Genomic DNA, 13,769 nt, shown 5'->3' with positions numbered 1-13,769 from the left:
GGTAAAACAAAGTCTCACAAAACTTTGCGATGAAACTTGACTTCAGCCAACGTGAATACAAACAAATAAACCTATTCTACTTCCCAAAATGGCAGAATATCAACAAGGGGGGCGAAACACAACGAATAGCGTTAAAGTTTTATGCATAGCGATAAATAAAATAAATAAAGATCAAGAGCAACACTTTCCCTTAAGACATGTGAGATTCCGTTATATTGACGCCTAGGCTGCACCGGAGCAACAAAGCGTGCTGTGGACACACCGGGACCCCGCAGACAACAATGTTTCCCCGGGACCGGGGCCTCGCTGTGCAGCCCACCGGAGCTGGGTCACTTTGTACCGGGAGGGCCACAGCCGAGCCGAGCCGAACCTCCATGCGCCTCGGCGCCATAAGGCTCGGTGTCATTCTCTGCTCGGGTCTAATCGCGTCAGCAAGTGCCGAGAGGAAACAACAACCCCTCCCACACACACACCCACACACACACATACACACACACGCGCGCACGTAGGCAGCCACCACACCGCGCCAGTCCATCTTCAAAGCGGCGCGGCGCGGTGGTTACGCGCGGATACAGCGGCGCTCGTTACCTTGGTGGACGGCGACGCTGCAGCCGTGTCCATCACAGTACACCAGCGGGTTCTCAGCCCAGCCTCGCTCATCGGAACACACGCAGCAACCTCCAACCATTTCCCGCATGCTGCTTCCATATGATACCAGGGACCCAAGTTCAGACCAGACGGCTAGACCTCGCCCGGGGCGTCAGGTGGTTAACCGGGTTCAACGCCGCGTCAAACATAGCGGTGGCTGGTCGTCGTGCGATGGCGACGGTCAAATGAATCTCAGCGTGGGGTTCTGATGCGGCCAGTTTTCCGTGATGTCCTCCCTCCCGTCCCCATGGAACCGAGTCAGTGCGCATGCTCACAGCAGCCCTTTCTAGTCTGAATCATTTTGAGGGTGGATAACTTTTGGTGTTTTTTGTTTTTTTTAGTGTGTGTGCAATGATATCGATGTTGAAAATCCGCGTGGTAGTGTGGGTTTGTCGGAGTGTCGTCTGCTGCGTTCGTAAATGGAAAGGAGAGAGGGAAGTAGAGGATTCTCGTGGCCGCCTACGGATCCAGTAAGGTGAAATGGCGTCATCTATTGGTCAACCAGGGATGCAAACATATTTACATTTTTTTTACTACTGTATATAAATATGTAAATATGTTTGCATCTATTGGTCAACCAGGTATTTACATATTTATATACAGTAGTAAAAAAACATATAATTTTGCGTGTTTATGTGTGCCCACATCAATCTATTGTCCTACATATATTTCACTATTTTATTATTCTTAGTGACTTTCATGTGAAGCACAATGTTTTGTTGTTGTTGTTGTTGTTGTTGTTGATGGGGCTCACTTTGCATTTCAAATACACATATTTGGTCGGCAGATGTCCCCATAACTTCATTTTAGATCATGCATTGGTACCTGGCTCGATTCTAGTTGAATGCAAGGCCTTTCACTTTTGTTTGGTGACGGATAGTGGACGTTTAACGTTTTGATTCCCCATAATACTTTTTGAAGTAACATTTTGAGTTTTCTTTAAATAATATAAAACATAATTCCCCTCATATTAAATTCCAGAATTCCTTATCCTATCTCGCGATTGTACTAGATACAGCCTAATTCGGAGTCAATCTTTTACATTATACATTTAGATGTCCCATCTTAAACTACATTTTGAGTTTCCATTAAATAATATAATCCATCACATAATCCCCCCCATGATTAAATTCCTCAATCCCAAAACCCCAAGTGTGCCTTTTACTTTTGGACATTAAAGTCAAGCTGGCCAGCTCTTATACGTGTGATTGCCTTTCGACGCCGGAGCAAAGTGAAGTGAAAAGGGAAGTGTTGCTGATGGAGCGGAGAGATACCACGCCGGCAGCTGGACGGAGCCCACACCCTGCCGGGCTCTGGGGCTCGGCTGAACCGTGACCACGTCCTCCATGCCCCATGGCTCTGCGCCTTGATTCACTAAAGCGCAACGCTAAAGCTTTCATCCGGGGCCATTTTGACCCAAGGCTGCAACAGCAAAAAAAAAATAATAAGATCCCATGATAAAAAAAGGGGATCATGACCTGAAAAAGATTGAGTTAAAGCAGAACACGCACGCTTCTTCAACAACTGTTTTAGTTCTGGGTTCAGTCAGATATCAATCTTTCACAGTGAGTCATCGCTATGCGAGTGAAACGGTTGAGGCCCAGAAGCCGTTCAGAAGGCGAAGTTCTAACTTCCTCGTTGAGAAATTACAAACCGAGAGAGCTCACCCACCAAGTTGCACATTCATTTCCATAGTGACTTTTGTCGTCCATCAGTGCTTCTAAACCTGGGAAAATGTCAGAGAAACTATGACGTGTTATTTTTACTTTATTTACACATTGTGTGCACGGAATCGCAAAGATGTGAAGCAGCAGTCATCGGTTAAAACGCACATCTCAAACAGAAGCACAGTGACACATAATTACACATTACACCTCGTACACCTCTTTCGGTGCCATGACCTCATGAATACCCATAATGCAGTAGTCTTCGCTATAAAACACTTGCACGAATGCACACGCACGCACAGGATACATTTTTTCATGCCTCACCGTGTCTCAAACAGTCAGTCAACGTCGTGTTTCGACGTGTGTCCTCATCGTCACGTCAACCGACATGACCACACCCTCATCCTAAAACCTGCCCCCCACCCCCCCTGCTACTTCAGCTCCGTGCGGTGCTCCCCGCGGGCGATGTGCGACGTGAACTCGTAGCGGTCGCGGCTCCGGTGGCCGCACACGTTGCACTCCAGGGGGTCCCTGAAGCCGTGGCAGCCCATGTGGATGGTGAACATGACGTAGTCCAGGTAGATCACCCTGCAGTGGCTGCACGGGTACAGCGCCCCTGGGGGTGGGGGCAGCAGCCCCCCGGGGTCCCCCTCCGTCTTCAGCACGCGCATGGCCTCCAGGGGCCCCATGGGGAGGCCCTGGGTGGGGCCCTGGACGTGGGGGTGCTGGTGGGGGAGGCCGTTGGGGAAGCCCCCTAACAGGTGGCCCAGGTTGTACAAGAGGGCCTGGGGGAGGGGGGAGGCGTCCCCCGGGCTGGGCTCCAGCCCGTGGTGGGGCCCCTGCGGTGAAGGGGCCGGGAGGACCAGGCCGCCGGGGGCCGGCAGGGGCAGCTTGTGGCCGTTGGTGAGGGGGCTGCGAGTGAGCTGGACGGGGTAGTGCCGGTGGGATAGGGGGGTCTCGTGGTCCAGGGCAGTGACGTCGGCGCCGGGGGAGCCTCTCAGCTGGGGGTCCGTCGCGTCCATTGGCCGCATCGGACCCCGGTTGAAGCTCAGGTCCAGGCAGACGCCGTTGTCGCCTGGGGGCCGGACGGTCAAGAGACAGAGAGAGAGAGAGAGAGAGAGCGAGAGAGTGAGAGAGAGAGAGAGAGAGAGAGGGCGAGAGATTCAGAGTTAGTAAGAGAGAGAGAGAGACACACAGAGAGAGAAGGAGGGAGTTAGTAAGAGAGAGAGTGAGAGACAGAGCGAGGGAGAGAGAGTGGAAGAGAGGGAGAGTTAGTAAGAGAGAGGAGAGAGAGAGTGGAAGAGAGGCAGGCGAGAGGTAGTTAGTAAGAGAGAGAGAGAGAGAGTGAGAGAGAGAGAGGGCGAGAGATTCAGAGTTAGTAAGAGAGAGAGAGAGAGAGACATACAGAGAGAGAAGGAGGGAGTTAGTAAGAGAGAGGCGAGAGGGAGTTAGTAAGAGAGAGAGAGAGAGTTAGTAAGAGAGTGAGAGACAGAGCGAGGGAGAGAGAGTGGAAGAGAGGGAGAGGTAGTTAGTAAGAGAGAGGAGAGAGAGAGTGGAAGAGAGGCGGGCGAGAGGTAGTTAGTAATAGAGAGAGAGAGTGTGTTAGTAAGAGAGAGAGAGAGGGCAAGAGAGTTAGTAAGAGAGAGGGCGAGAGATTTAGAGTTAGTAAGAGAGAGAGAGAGGGCGAGAGATTCAGAGTTAGTGAGAGAGAGAGAGAGAGAGAGAGACACACACAGAGAGAGAAGGAGGGAGTTAGTAAGAGAGAGGAGAGAGGGAGTTAGTAAGAGAGAGAGAGAGGGAGTTAGTAAGAGAGAGAGAGTGGAAGAGAGGGAGAGGTAGTTAGCAAGAGAGAGGAGAGAGAGAGTGGAAGAGAGGCGGGCGAGAGGTAGTTAGTAAGAGAGAGAGAGAGTTAGTGCAAGAGAGACAGAGGGAGAGAGAGTAAGTAAGAGAGAGAGACAGAGAGAGAGACAGAGACAGAGAAAAACAGAGAGAGAGAGAGAGAGCACACTCAGAACAAGGCGAATGCGCTAGCCATTCATCATGCTAACCATGCTACCTCTACAAAGCCAGAGAGACATCCCAGGAGGCAAGCAGCGGTGAAAGCCGCCCTTACCAGTCGATGCTGTTCATCAGACCCTCAACCCACTCTCAGGGCCGCTGGGTCTCCAGAAGGAGGAGGAGGAGGAGGAGGAGCAGCAGGAGGAGGGGGAACAAAGCACAGGTTCTGCTTCAAAGCTGACAAAGACTGAACCAGGTGGTTCAACACAACAATGTGCACAGCAGCACGCACAAACACAAAACTATGGAGCATCCTATCAGAGGCCCTGACCAGCAGGTCACCACAACAATGTACACAGCAGCACGCACAGACACAAGAACATGGAGCAGGATCCTATCAGAGGCCCTGACCAGGCACTTCCTGCTCTGAGCAAGCAGAGGCACGAAGGAAGTCAGAGCAGGGTCTGCCTTCGGTTGCAAGAGGCAGCGTGTGAGTCAGAACGGAGACACCTGCTCACGTTTCCTCGCATCGCAGCCATCGGCTTCTTCTGTCTGTGGTGGCACACATTACCTCGCTGCTTTCCGCCTGCGGTCGTCGTATTGAGAGACTTGACTTCATTAAGTGATTGGTGGACGGCGATGTGTGTGCTCCTGTGATCTGGTAGAGAATGCCGGCGTAAGGTGTGCGGTGCCAAAAGAGTGTGAGGAAAAGTCTCTGTCTGCAATGAGTTGCCCTCATTTGTAGTCATTTCCCAGGTGCGTCGTTTGATTACAGTATGTGTAGGGATTTTATGATTTGTCACAGAGATTCACCCACTACCATCTACGTTCTACGTTCTCAGATGTTTCTGCGTGTGTGTGTTTGTGAGTCAAAGCTGTTTTCCATCATATCCCTCCCTTGAAAGATAAACCAGTGACACATTAAAGAGAGAAACCCACAACAGATAGAATCAGCTCAGATAAACAAGAAATGACATGGACCAGACTAGCATGAACACATAATGAAAGAGGCAAGAAGTTGGCTGTGAACAAGCAGAGAGTGGCATCAGCAGGACATAGCTCCACTACATCTTCAGCAACAATTGCAGTCATTTTCTGACTCTTCAAAACGGTTCTCCATCAATAGCGAGTGGCTATAACCCCCCCCCCCCAAAAAAAACAAGTATCAAATCCCAACACACATTTAGTACTACCGTAAAACAACATTCAGCGTGCCCACATGCACACGCACACCAACCCATACACATGCACGCATACACACTCCACACACACCAACCCACGTCCATGCAAGCATATACACTCCACACACACCCACCCAAACCCACACACATGCATGCATATACACTCTACACACACCCACCCACACCCACACACCAACCCACACACATGCACGCATATACACTCCACACACACCCACACACACACACCAACCCACACACATGCACGCTCGCATATACACTCCACACACACCCACGCACAAACACCAACTACACACACGCACGCATATACACTCGACACACACCCACACACACACACACCAACCCACACACATGCACGCATATACACTCCAACCAAACTCCCACGCACAAACACCAACTACACACATGCACACATATACACTCCAACCAAACTCCCACACACACCCACGGGCCATTCCTGTGTGTGACCGTCTGACGGCCACTGGCCCAGGGGGTACTGTGAGCGTTCCCGGCGGTCTCTCTTACCGGTGAACTTCTGCGGCATTGAGCTCTTGCGTTTGGCCACGTTGCTGGCCAGCTTGTCCAGCAGAAGGGCTCGCTCGCTCCCCATCTGAGACCGCACTGCCTGGCCGTCCTCCGTGTGAGACACTGGGCAACAGTCATACAAATCAGACAGGGCGAGAGAGAGAGAGAGAGAGAGAGAGAGAGAGAGAGAGAGAGAGAGAGAGAGAGAGAGAGAGAGAGAGAGAGAGAGACAGACAGAGAGACAGAGCGGGAGTGAGAGAGGCAACGATTGAGACACTAGATGACTAGATAAAGTAAAGAGAGACAGAAGGAGAGACAGGGCTGAGAGATGTGCAGAGAGAGAGGAGGGAAAGGAGAAGTGAGATCCTTTTTGTGCTCATGAAGATAAGAGTCGAGTATAAGAGGGGGGATTTCAGAAGCAATAAGGTAGAAGAGTTGAACATACCAGCTGCTGGGAGTAAATTCATTGTGTGGTGAACCAATTATCGACTAGATGATTCAACCACCGCACTGACTACTCTGTTTTTTCTTCATGACGTGCACTGCCTTCCCAGTCCCACCATCACCAGTCAACCAGATACAAACCTACCAGACCCTAGACCACCAAGGCCTGTGCGCTGCGACCGCTATCTTTGTCAGCGACAGGCTGGCTGTGGGCTAATGATGCACCAGACATCGACACTGACTTCCTCTCTGCTGCTGCAGAGGCAACACACGGCCCCTCGCTCCGACAGCTCCAAAACCACAGAGGCCCTGACCTTCTTTAGCTGTGCTGCCGGAGAGGAGACCACACGACAGCAGCCCTCTGCCGTGTGCACCACAGTCCCCCCCCCCCCCCCCCCCCTCGCTGTAGGAGTTAGATGAACGACATACAAAACTGTAGCAGTGGGGGCGATTTGATGTTGTGTTTGTAGTTGTTTGTGTGTCCAGCGTGTGTCTGAATATGCACAGCTGAGCACACTTACAGAGATTTTTGATTCATATTTATTTACTCCCGCTGCATCGTAGAAAGCTTGCAGTGACTGAGCTCTGACACTTTATGTTAGATGGTAAATAGACTGGAATTGATACAGTGCTTTTCTAACCAGTGGCCTCTCAAAGCGCTTTACAATATTGTCTGACATTCACCCATTCATACACACATTCACATACCGACGGCGGTGTCAACCATACAAGGAGACAGCCAGCTCGTCGGGTGCAGTCAGGGTGAGGTGTCTTGCTCAGGGACACCTTGACACTCAGCTAGGAGGAGCCGGGGATCAAACTAACAACCTTCCGGTTACCACCCAACCCGCTCTACCTCCTGAGCCACATTCTGCCATGTTGTTGTTTTTTGTTATTAAAAAGAAACCTTCAACTCTTATTGTGTGTTTGTGTTTGTGTTGTGTTTGTCCGTGGATGGCGCATGATCGTCCTCAGAGTTTCATACCCCAGAACCTACGAGTGTTTCCTCCGGCATCTGCATCTGAGTAAACCTGCATTGGTTCCCTCTGTCAGCCCTGTTTCACAGTACGTGTGTGTGGGAGAGAGAGGGAGGCCGGGCGAAGCCTGGGCAGTGGGTAGGTAGCTCACCTGTCTCCGCGGAGCCCCGGCTCTGGGCGTACACGTGGCAGCGTTCCCGGTGTTCCTCCAGGGAGCTGCGCTGCTTGTAGCTGCGGCCGCAGTGGTTGCACTTGTAGGGCTTCTCCACTGCCAGAGGTTGAGAAGAGTTTCAGTTAGAGGTGGGAAAGAGTTTCAGTTAGAGGAGGAGAGTCACAGGCGGGCGACGTCTGAAGTGCATCAGAAGCGAGGATGCAGCCAGATATTGGTTTCACATCTGCAGAGTGACTTGATAAACTCATGCGGGGCAGAGCACAGTACAGCAGCAAGCAGGTTTGTATTCGTGCAGAGGCAGTTCAGGGGGGAGAAACTCACGCTGAACTTGAATGAAAAACCTCTCCTGGCTGTGGTTATAGAAGTAGTGATTGAATAATGTTACGCCCCAAAATAACGCCCCAGTGCTGGTTGCAGAACAGGTGTGTGTACCGCAGGACCAGAAAGCTCCCAACACACACACACACACACACACCAACAATACAGGAAGGCACCACACACACACACACACACACACACACACACACACACACACACACACACACACACACACACACACACACACACACACACAGTACCAGGAAGCACCCAACATACACACTCACACACACACACACACACACACACACACACACACACACACACACACACACACACACGAACACACACACACACACACACACACACACACACACACACACACACACACACTACCAGAAAGCGCCAAACACACACACACACACACACACACACACACACACACACACACACACACACACACACACACACACACACAATACCAGAAAGCACCACACACACACACACACACACACACACACACACACACACACACACACACACACACACACACATACACACACACACACACAGAGTACCAGAAAGCACCCAACACACACACACACACACACACACACACACACACACACACACACACACGGCCCTGCACACAAAGAGCCCTCATCCAATCAAACGACCAGGGCTGGACGAGCCCAGGTTCACAGGATCAGCGAACAAAGAACCAGACAACAAGCAAAACCAACAGACAGGTGGTAACATGGCGTGCGTGGCTCTGGGGACGGCGCAGCTGTCGGGCGTGGTTTACCAGAGTGGGTGCGCAGGTGCCCGCTCAGGGCATCGCGCCGGCGGCAGGCGTAGTTGCACATGTGGCACTTGAAGGGCTTCTCCCCCGAGTGCAGCTTGATGTGGCGCAGGAGGTTTCCCTTCTGGGTGAAGGAGGCGCCGCACTGGACGCAGTGGAAAGGCCTCTCACCTGCACGGCCGGGGACGACAGAGAGAGAGAGAGAACAAGACTCTATAACACAACTGTTATCAAACATCGTGCTGTCACTTATCACTTCACACTTCAATTACTTCAATGTAAATAATGTGCACTTTCATTCACTGTACATGTGAAAACATGTATTCATTCTGTATTGAAGGACCTTTGAGCTTGAGCCTCAACTGTTGTGTAACCCTTAGGCGTGTACATCTATGACCCTATGGCATGGCATTGTAATCACTGTGTGATTTGTTTATGTATGTATGTATGCTGGACATATACTATACATATATACTATACTATACGTACTATAACTTTCTTTATTTTATTATTGCATCTTTTTATATTCCATGGGCTCCTGTAACAAGTGAATTTCTCATGCATGGGATGAAATAAAGTTCTTATCTATCTTTACATATTTAGACGTCTTACCTCAAAACTGCGATTTGACGTACTGATTGTGAGCTGTTGATTCGACGGTGGTCATAGTTACTGTTACCGACACACACTGCACTCTCTATCTTATGTACAGAGATGCGACGCACCTAAGACAATGGGTGCGATCAGTGTGTGGTCTCATGTTACTCAATACCTGGTGCGATTGCACCGCGTTCATGTCTATTACAATAGAGGATATTGCATCATCAGCATCAGCCCCAAAACAAGAGCCACAAAACCAGCGTGCCATCGCCTGTGTGCGTCATGATGATGCAGGCCCTCACGTCAACGCCGTGTGCTCAACCCGACTCTGTGGCGTTCACGGGGGAACGCCAAGTTGTGATCTGCCCAGTGATTGACAGCTCTGTTGTGAAGCCAACGGCCAACACAAGTGCCATCATACAAATAAAAAATCGAATACTTACTTAAATAAATTAAGCAAAAGTGATTGCATTTTTAGGTTAGAGTATTGCTAGAGTGGGACACTGCTTGCTACACTGTACAACTTTTCACTGTAAAATTACAGTAAAGTACTGGCAGCAGTTTTGCCAGTAAGGTACTGTTTATTTACAGTAATATGATAATATAAATACAGTAACTTTCATTGAGACTCCCACAAGGCACTTTTTCACAGCATTGTACTGTAAAACTTAAATACAGTACATCACTGTTAGGAATTCGCTGTCAATTTACATCAAAGTCGTACAGTTTATAAAAGGACGTAAAAAGGAAGACACACACAGAATTTGATCAAAGGCGGTGTGAGCTCCTTACCCGTGTGGCTGCGCTTGTGGACCAGCAGCACGTTGATGCTGATGCAGGACAAGCCGCAGATGTCACAGTTGAGCTTGCTGCTCCCCGATTGGCCGCCGCCGCCGCCACGGGGGGGCGTCCCCATGGCCGACGTCTCGTCCGCGTCCCCCGCGTCCCCGGTCTCTGGGACGAAGAGGGACTTGCAGCTGTAGTGCCGGCTGAAGTCCACCAGGGAGAGGTCCTGAGGCTCGCCCGGGTTCTCCCCCTCGTCCACCGCCTCCATCCCCCGCTCGTCTTCCTCGTCGATGTCCTCCTCCGGACCCTCCTCCTCCTCTTCGTCGTCGTAGCCCTCCTCGAGCCCCTCCTCGCTGGCCTCCTCCTCCTCCTCTCCGCCTCCCCCCTGGGCTGCCTCTCTGTGGGGGTCCGTTGACTCCTTCTCCCGGTCCTCTCCGTGGTGCCTCTGGTCGGTCTCCATCTCCTCTGGCTCGCTCTTCACCGCCGCCTTCAGCGCTGGCGTGAGGGACGGGAGAAGGGAGAAGGGAAGTAAAAGTAAAGTTCATTTAATTTATAAAGTCCATTTACACACAGCATAAACTGACCAACTGTACAGTGGATAACTAAAAAGACAAAACAAAAAACTCATTGGACCAATAGTCATAATTATATAAAACATAAATAAAAGGAAACCATCAATATCGGGGCACACAACACAGACATACAGAAAATTTGCAGGAGTACAGGGTTAGGGAACCGGGAAGGCCAGGGAGTAAAGGTGGGTTTTTAGCCTGGATTTGAAGGCTGAAATGGCCTCCCCCTGGATATATCTTCTATCCAGCGGGTGGCTGCAAAGGCTCTATCACCCCCCTGTTTGAGCCGTGAGGAAGAGATTCGAATACGGGGATGAGAACGGAAATCATGTTTTAAGTCTGTTTCAGAAATCGAAAAAAAACAGATGAGAATAACCAGCGCAGATGGAGAAAAGAGAGAGATGGTTCCTCTTTTTGTAGGTCTATTGGTTTAAAATAGTGCATGTGGGGATACATGTGTGTGAAACTCGGGTTGTTCCCGCTTCTAAACATGTTTTTTACGGTCGGTGTCGGATGAGAGAGATTGTGTGGCTCCAAAGCGTTAATGGTTTAATTTAGGCCAAGGCACAGACACGCAGAGAGATACGAGCGAGTGAGCCAGAGATAAAGGAAAGACATCACCTCTCACCACAGAGAAACAGGAAGAGCCAGAGCAGGAGCAGCACAGCGCGAGTCAGTATGCATCTCACGCGATCACACTTCAACAAGACTTAGGTGGCTTGCACCAACCACAGTTTGGGCATTTTGAAGGGTGTACAACAGTTTATGGGGTGAATAATGGGGTAAATTCTGTGTTTCTTTGTTGCTATTTCCCTGGCTTATAAATAGTTTCTGTGATACACACGCCACAGTCTAACCAACAAACTCCCCCCTGCCTGCCTAATGAGCGTGTGTGTTTGTGTGTCTGTGTGTGTGTCTTCACACAACAGCTATTGACAGCCCTCCCCCCGTCCTGTCCCCCCCCAATGTGTTAACCGATGCTCTGCGCTAGGCTTCATCCAGCGGTCACACTGCGGTTTGCTGAGCCGAGCAGTGCCACAGCTCAGTGGAAATGGCTCAGAGGTGCGATGGAAACTTAGGGTTAGGGTGCTCACACCTCCATAGCCGGCTGCAGAGAGTAGCTAGGGCCACTACGCATAGTATATAATAATAAACACATCAGCAGTTTCTATGATGAGTCAATAATGAGCAGGCGGACATTGCTCGGAAATGGCCAAGCGGCAAGAACAATTCTTGATATTCACAGTTAAAGTGGTAGCTTGTCCTAGCTTGCTTTGTTGTATACGGCGGGGAAGGGGTTAACCTAGCGATTGTTAGTGCGTGGCACTTGGTTCAATTAACATCCTTACTGTACCCACAGCAATATATTGTTGTTTCTCTTTCTTCTGACAAATGTTCTTGTAAGTCACTTTGGATAAAAGCATCTGCTAAATGCCCTAAATGTATATATAATTTATGCATATATATATATATATATATATATATATATATATATATATATAATAAATCTAGGTGAATATGGGATTTATGTGTAACTTTTTTATCAGACTGTGCTCTCAGTCTTTCAGAGGACGGCCATGTCTGAAGCATCATAACATGTCAACATAACATCACAAACCTTCAGAACACTCCATTTCGTTGAACCCCGACAAATCGCTCGGCCCTACGTCATCGGACGTCCGGTCAGCTGGCGAAGTCCTGTCCGTGAGTCCGTTGTTGTCTGCGTTGTCTGGAAAGCAGCAACTTGAACATCATCTCAAACACATCGCAGCTAGCTTTTACCATTGTGTTCCTCGTGGTGAGACACACAATATCGCTTTTGGTGTGGAGAAAGAAAGCTAGAACCAAAACATCCCAAAATGAACATTATGTACTTGTACTAGTCGTTAGTTATCTGCATGATTGCTCATTCAGGCAGCATGGTTTACATATTGAGCGGAAAAAGGGAAGTATTGTGAGGGACGGTAGTTTGTAGTTGAATTTTTGATGCAAGCTGTCAGATACTCACTCCTGGAGTCTTCCCCCAGAGATTTAACCTCAAGATGGCTCTCAGACTCCATGACGACGAAAGGTCTGGAGAGATGAACCACACAGAGGCAGAGTAAGACAGTGGATTACAGTTCATTCACTTTACGTGAACAAGTGTAAAAAAAAGAAAGAAATACATTTAATATGAAATCTTCAATGTGTCAGAAGCATAGTGGTAAAAGAGGTCCAGTATAACATCATTTATTTTGAAATAAAGTGAAAAGTCTAGTTTGACAGACAAAACCACTGTATTGACTTAAAATCATTCATTAGTATAATGCTTGCTGAAGAGCAATTTATTACTTAATGCTGTAAGATAATTATACGTAGCGGGGCCTTCATTTCCTGCTCTGTACACGCATCTATAAATGCTGATCAACTCCCAAGTTTATCCGACAACACAATGATAGACAATGGTAGATTTTCAAAAGCTTGATTATGAAATATGATATGTCGTTTTGTACATCTAAAACTGTCCCACGTTAAATTAATTTACACTAACATTTATTATTCCAAAAAGAACACATCCACACATCTTTGGATGTTCTGGATAAAATGGCATCCTTATCCTAGATAATTTAATAAAGTGATAATAATACAAATAATAAATATATTATATATTATTGTTATTATCATAATAATATATGAAAAATAAAACAAAAAATACCCAAAAATATGATAATAAGAATCGAAATATTAAGATCTTAAACTTAAGTAATCTGGATACAATACCCTTTCAGGAAGCACAGGATAGGGTTAACTATGTTATTGTTGAATATTGCATAATATCATATTTTAAAAAGTTGAATCCTACCTTTACTTCAACACCTGGAACAGAGCAGCTCTTGCAGGCAGTGCTTCAAAATTGTCCTGTTTCCCGCTGCGAGATTCCACTCTCCGCCAGCGACCTCGTGGTATCTGGAATATGCAGAGAGCAAAACTCATTATGCAAAATATTTGGAGTGATCTCTTAAAGGAGCAGGTGCTCCTTCCTCTTGAGGTAGAAATAAATTAAAAAAAACTTCGACTTTGA

General features: G+C 48.6%; 2 protein-coding genes across 6 annotated transcripts in view; both read right to left on the bottom strand.

The window, feature by feature from the left end:
* LOC311341207 (protein AF-17-like) overlaps positions 1–867 on the bottom strand; it is a 27,791-nt gene extending 26,924 nt beyond the window's left edge. For all 4 annotated transcript variants that reach the window (XM_084466096.1, XM_084466097.1, XM_084466098.1 and 1 more), the window contains exon 1: positions 589–867. In XM_084466096.1, coding sequence (XP_084322222.1) covers positions 589–697 — 109 coding nt within the window. In that variant the 5' untranslated portion in view covers positions 698–867. The remainder of the gene's footprint in view (positions 1–588) is intronic.
* Positions 868–2,405: 1,538 nt separating this feature from the next.
* On the bottom strand, positions 2,406–13,769 carry LOC311341210 (zinc finger protein Aiolos-like). Of its 2 annotated transcripts, XM_084466101.1 has the most exons (9): positions 13,551–13,769; positions 12,717–12,781; positions 12,327–12,437; positions 10,143–10,631; positions 8,754–8,921; positions 7,610–7,726; positions 6,038–6,160; positions 4,885–4,971; positions 2,406–3,390 (listed from the first exon to the last, which is right to left on the bottom strand). In XM_084466101.1, exons 2-9 carry the CDS (start codon positions 12,766–12,768, stop codon positions 2,747–2,749), a joined length of 1,791 nt encoding a protein of 596 aa, XP_084322227.1. In that variant the 5' UTR covers positions 12,769–12,781; positions 13,551–13,769; the 3' UTR covers positions 2,406–2,746. The 2 variants fall into 2 exon arrangements, with proteins under 2 accessions (XP_084322227.1, XP_084322228.1); XM_084466102.1 differs by lacking the exon at positions 4,885–4,971 and having other exon boundaries at positions 13,551–13,762.

This window comes from Micromesistius poutassou, assembly GCF_964030765.1.
Source record: "Micromesistius poutassou genome assembly, chromosome: 3".
Classification (NCBI taxonomy): Eukaryota; Metazoa; Chordata; class Actinopteri; order Gadiformes; family Gadidae; genus Micromesistius; species Micromesistius poutassou.
The sequence above is the reverse complement of the archived record's forward strand: the minus strand, read 5'-3'. Positions and strand labels throughout refer to the sequence as shown.

Excerpts from the sequence above, each read along its gene's own strand:
- LOC311341210 (XM_084466101.1), bottom strand. The coding sequence starts at position 12,768 with ATGGAGTCTGAGAGCCATCTTGAGGTTAAATCTCTGGGGGAAGACTCC. Across the intron at positions 8,922-10,142 it reads CCACAAGCGCAGCCACACGG|GTGAGAGGCCTTTCCACTGC; the intron begins GTAAGGAGCTCA and ends CCGGCCGTGCAG. Across the intron at positions 4,972-6,037 it reads AATGCCGCAGAAGTTCACCG|ATCACAGGAGCACACACATC; the intron begins GTAAGAGAGACC and ends ATTCTCTACCAG.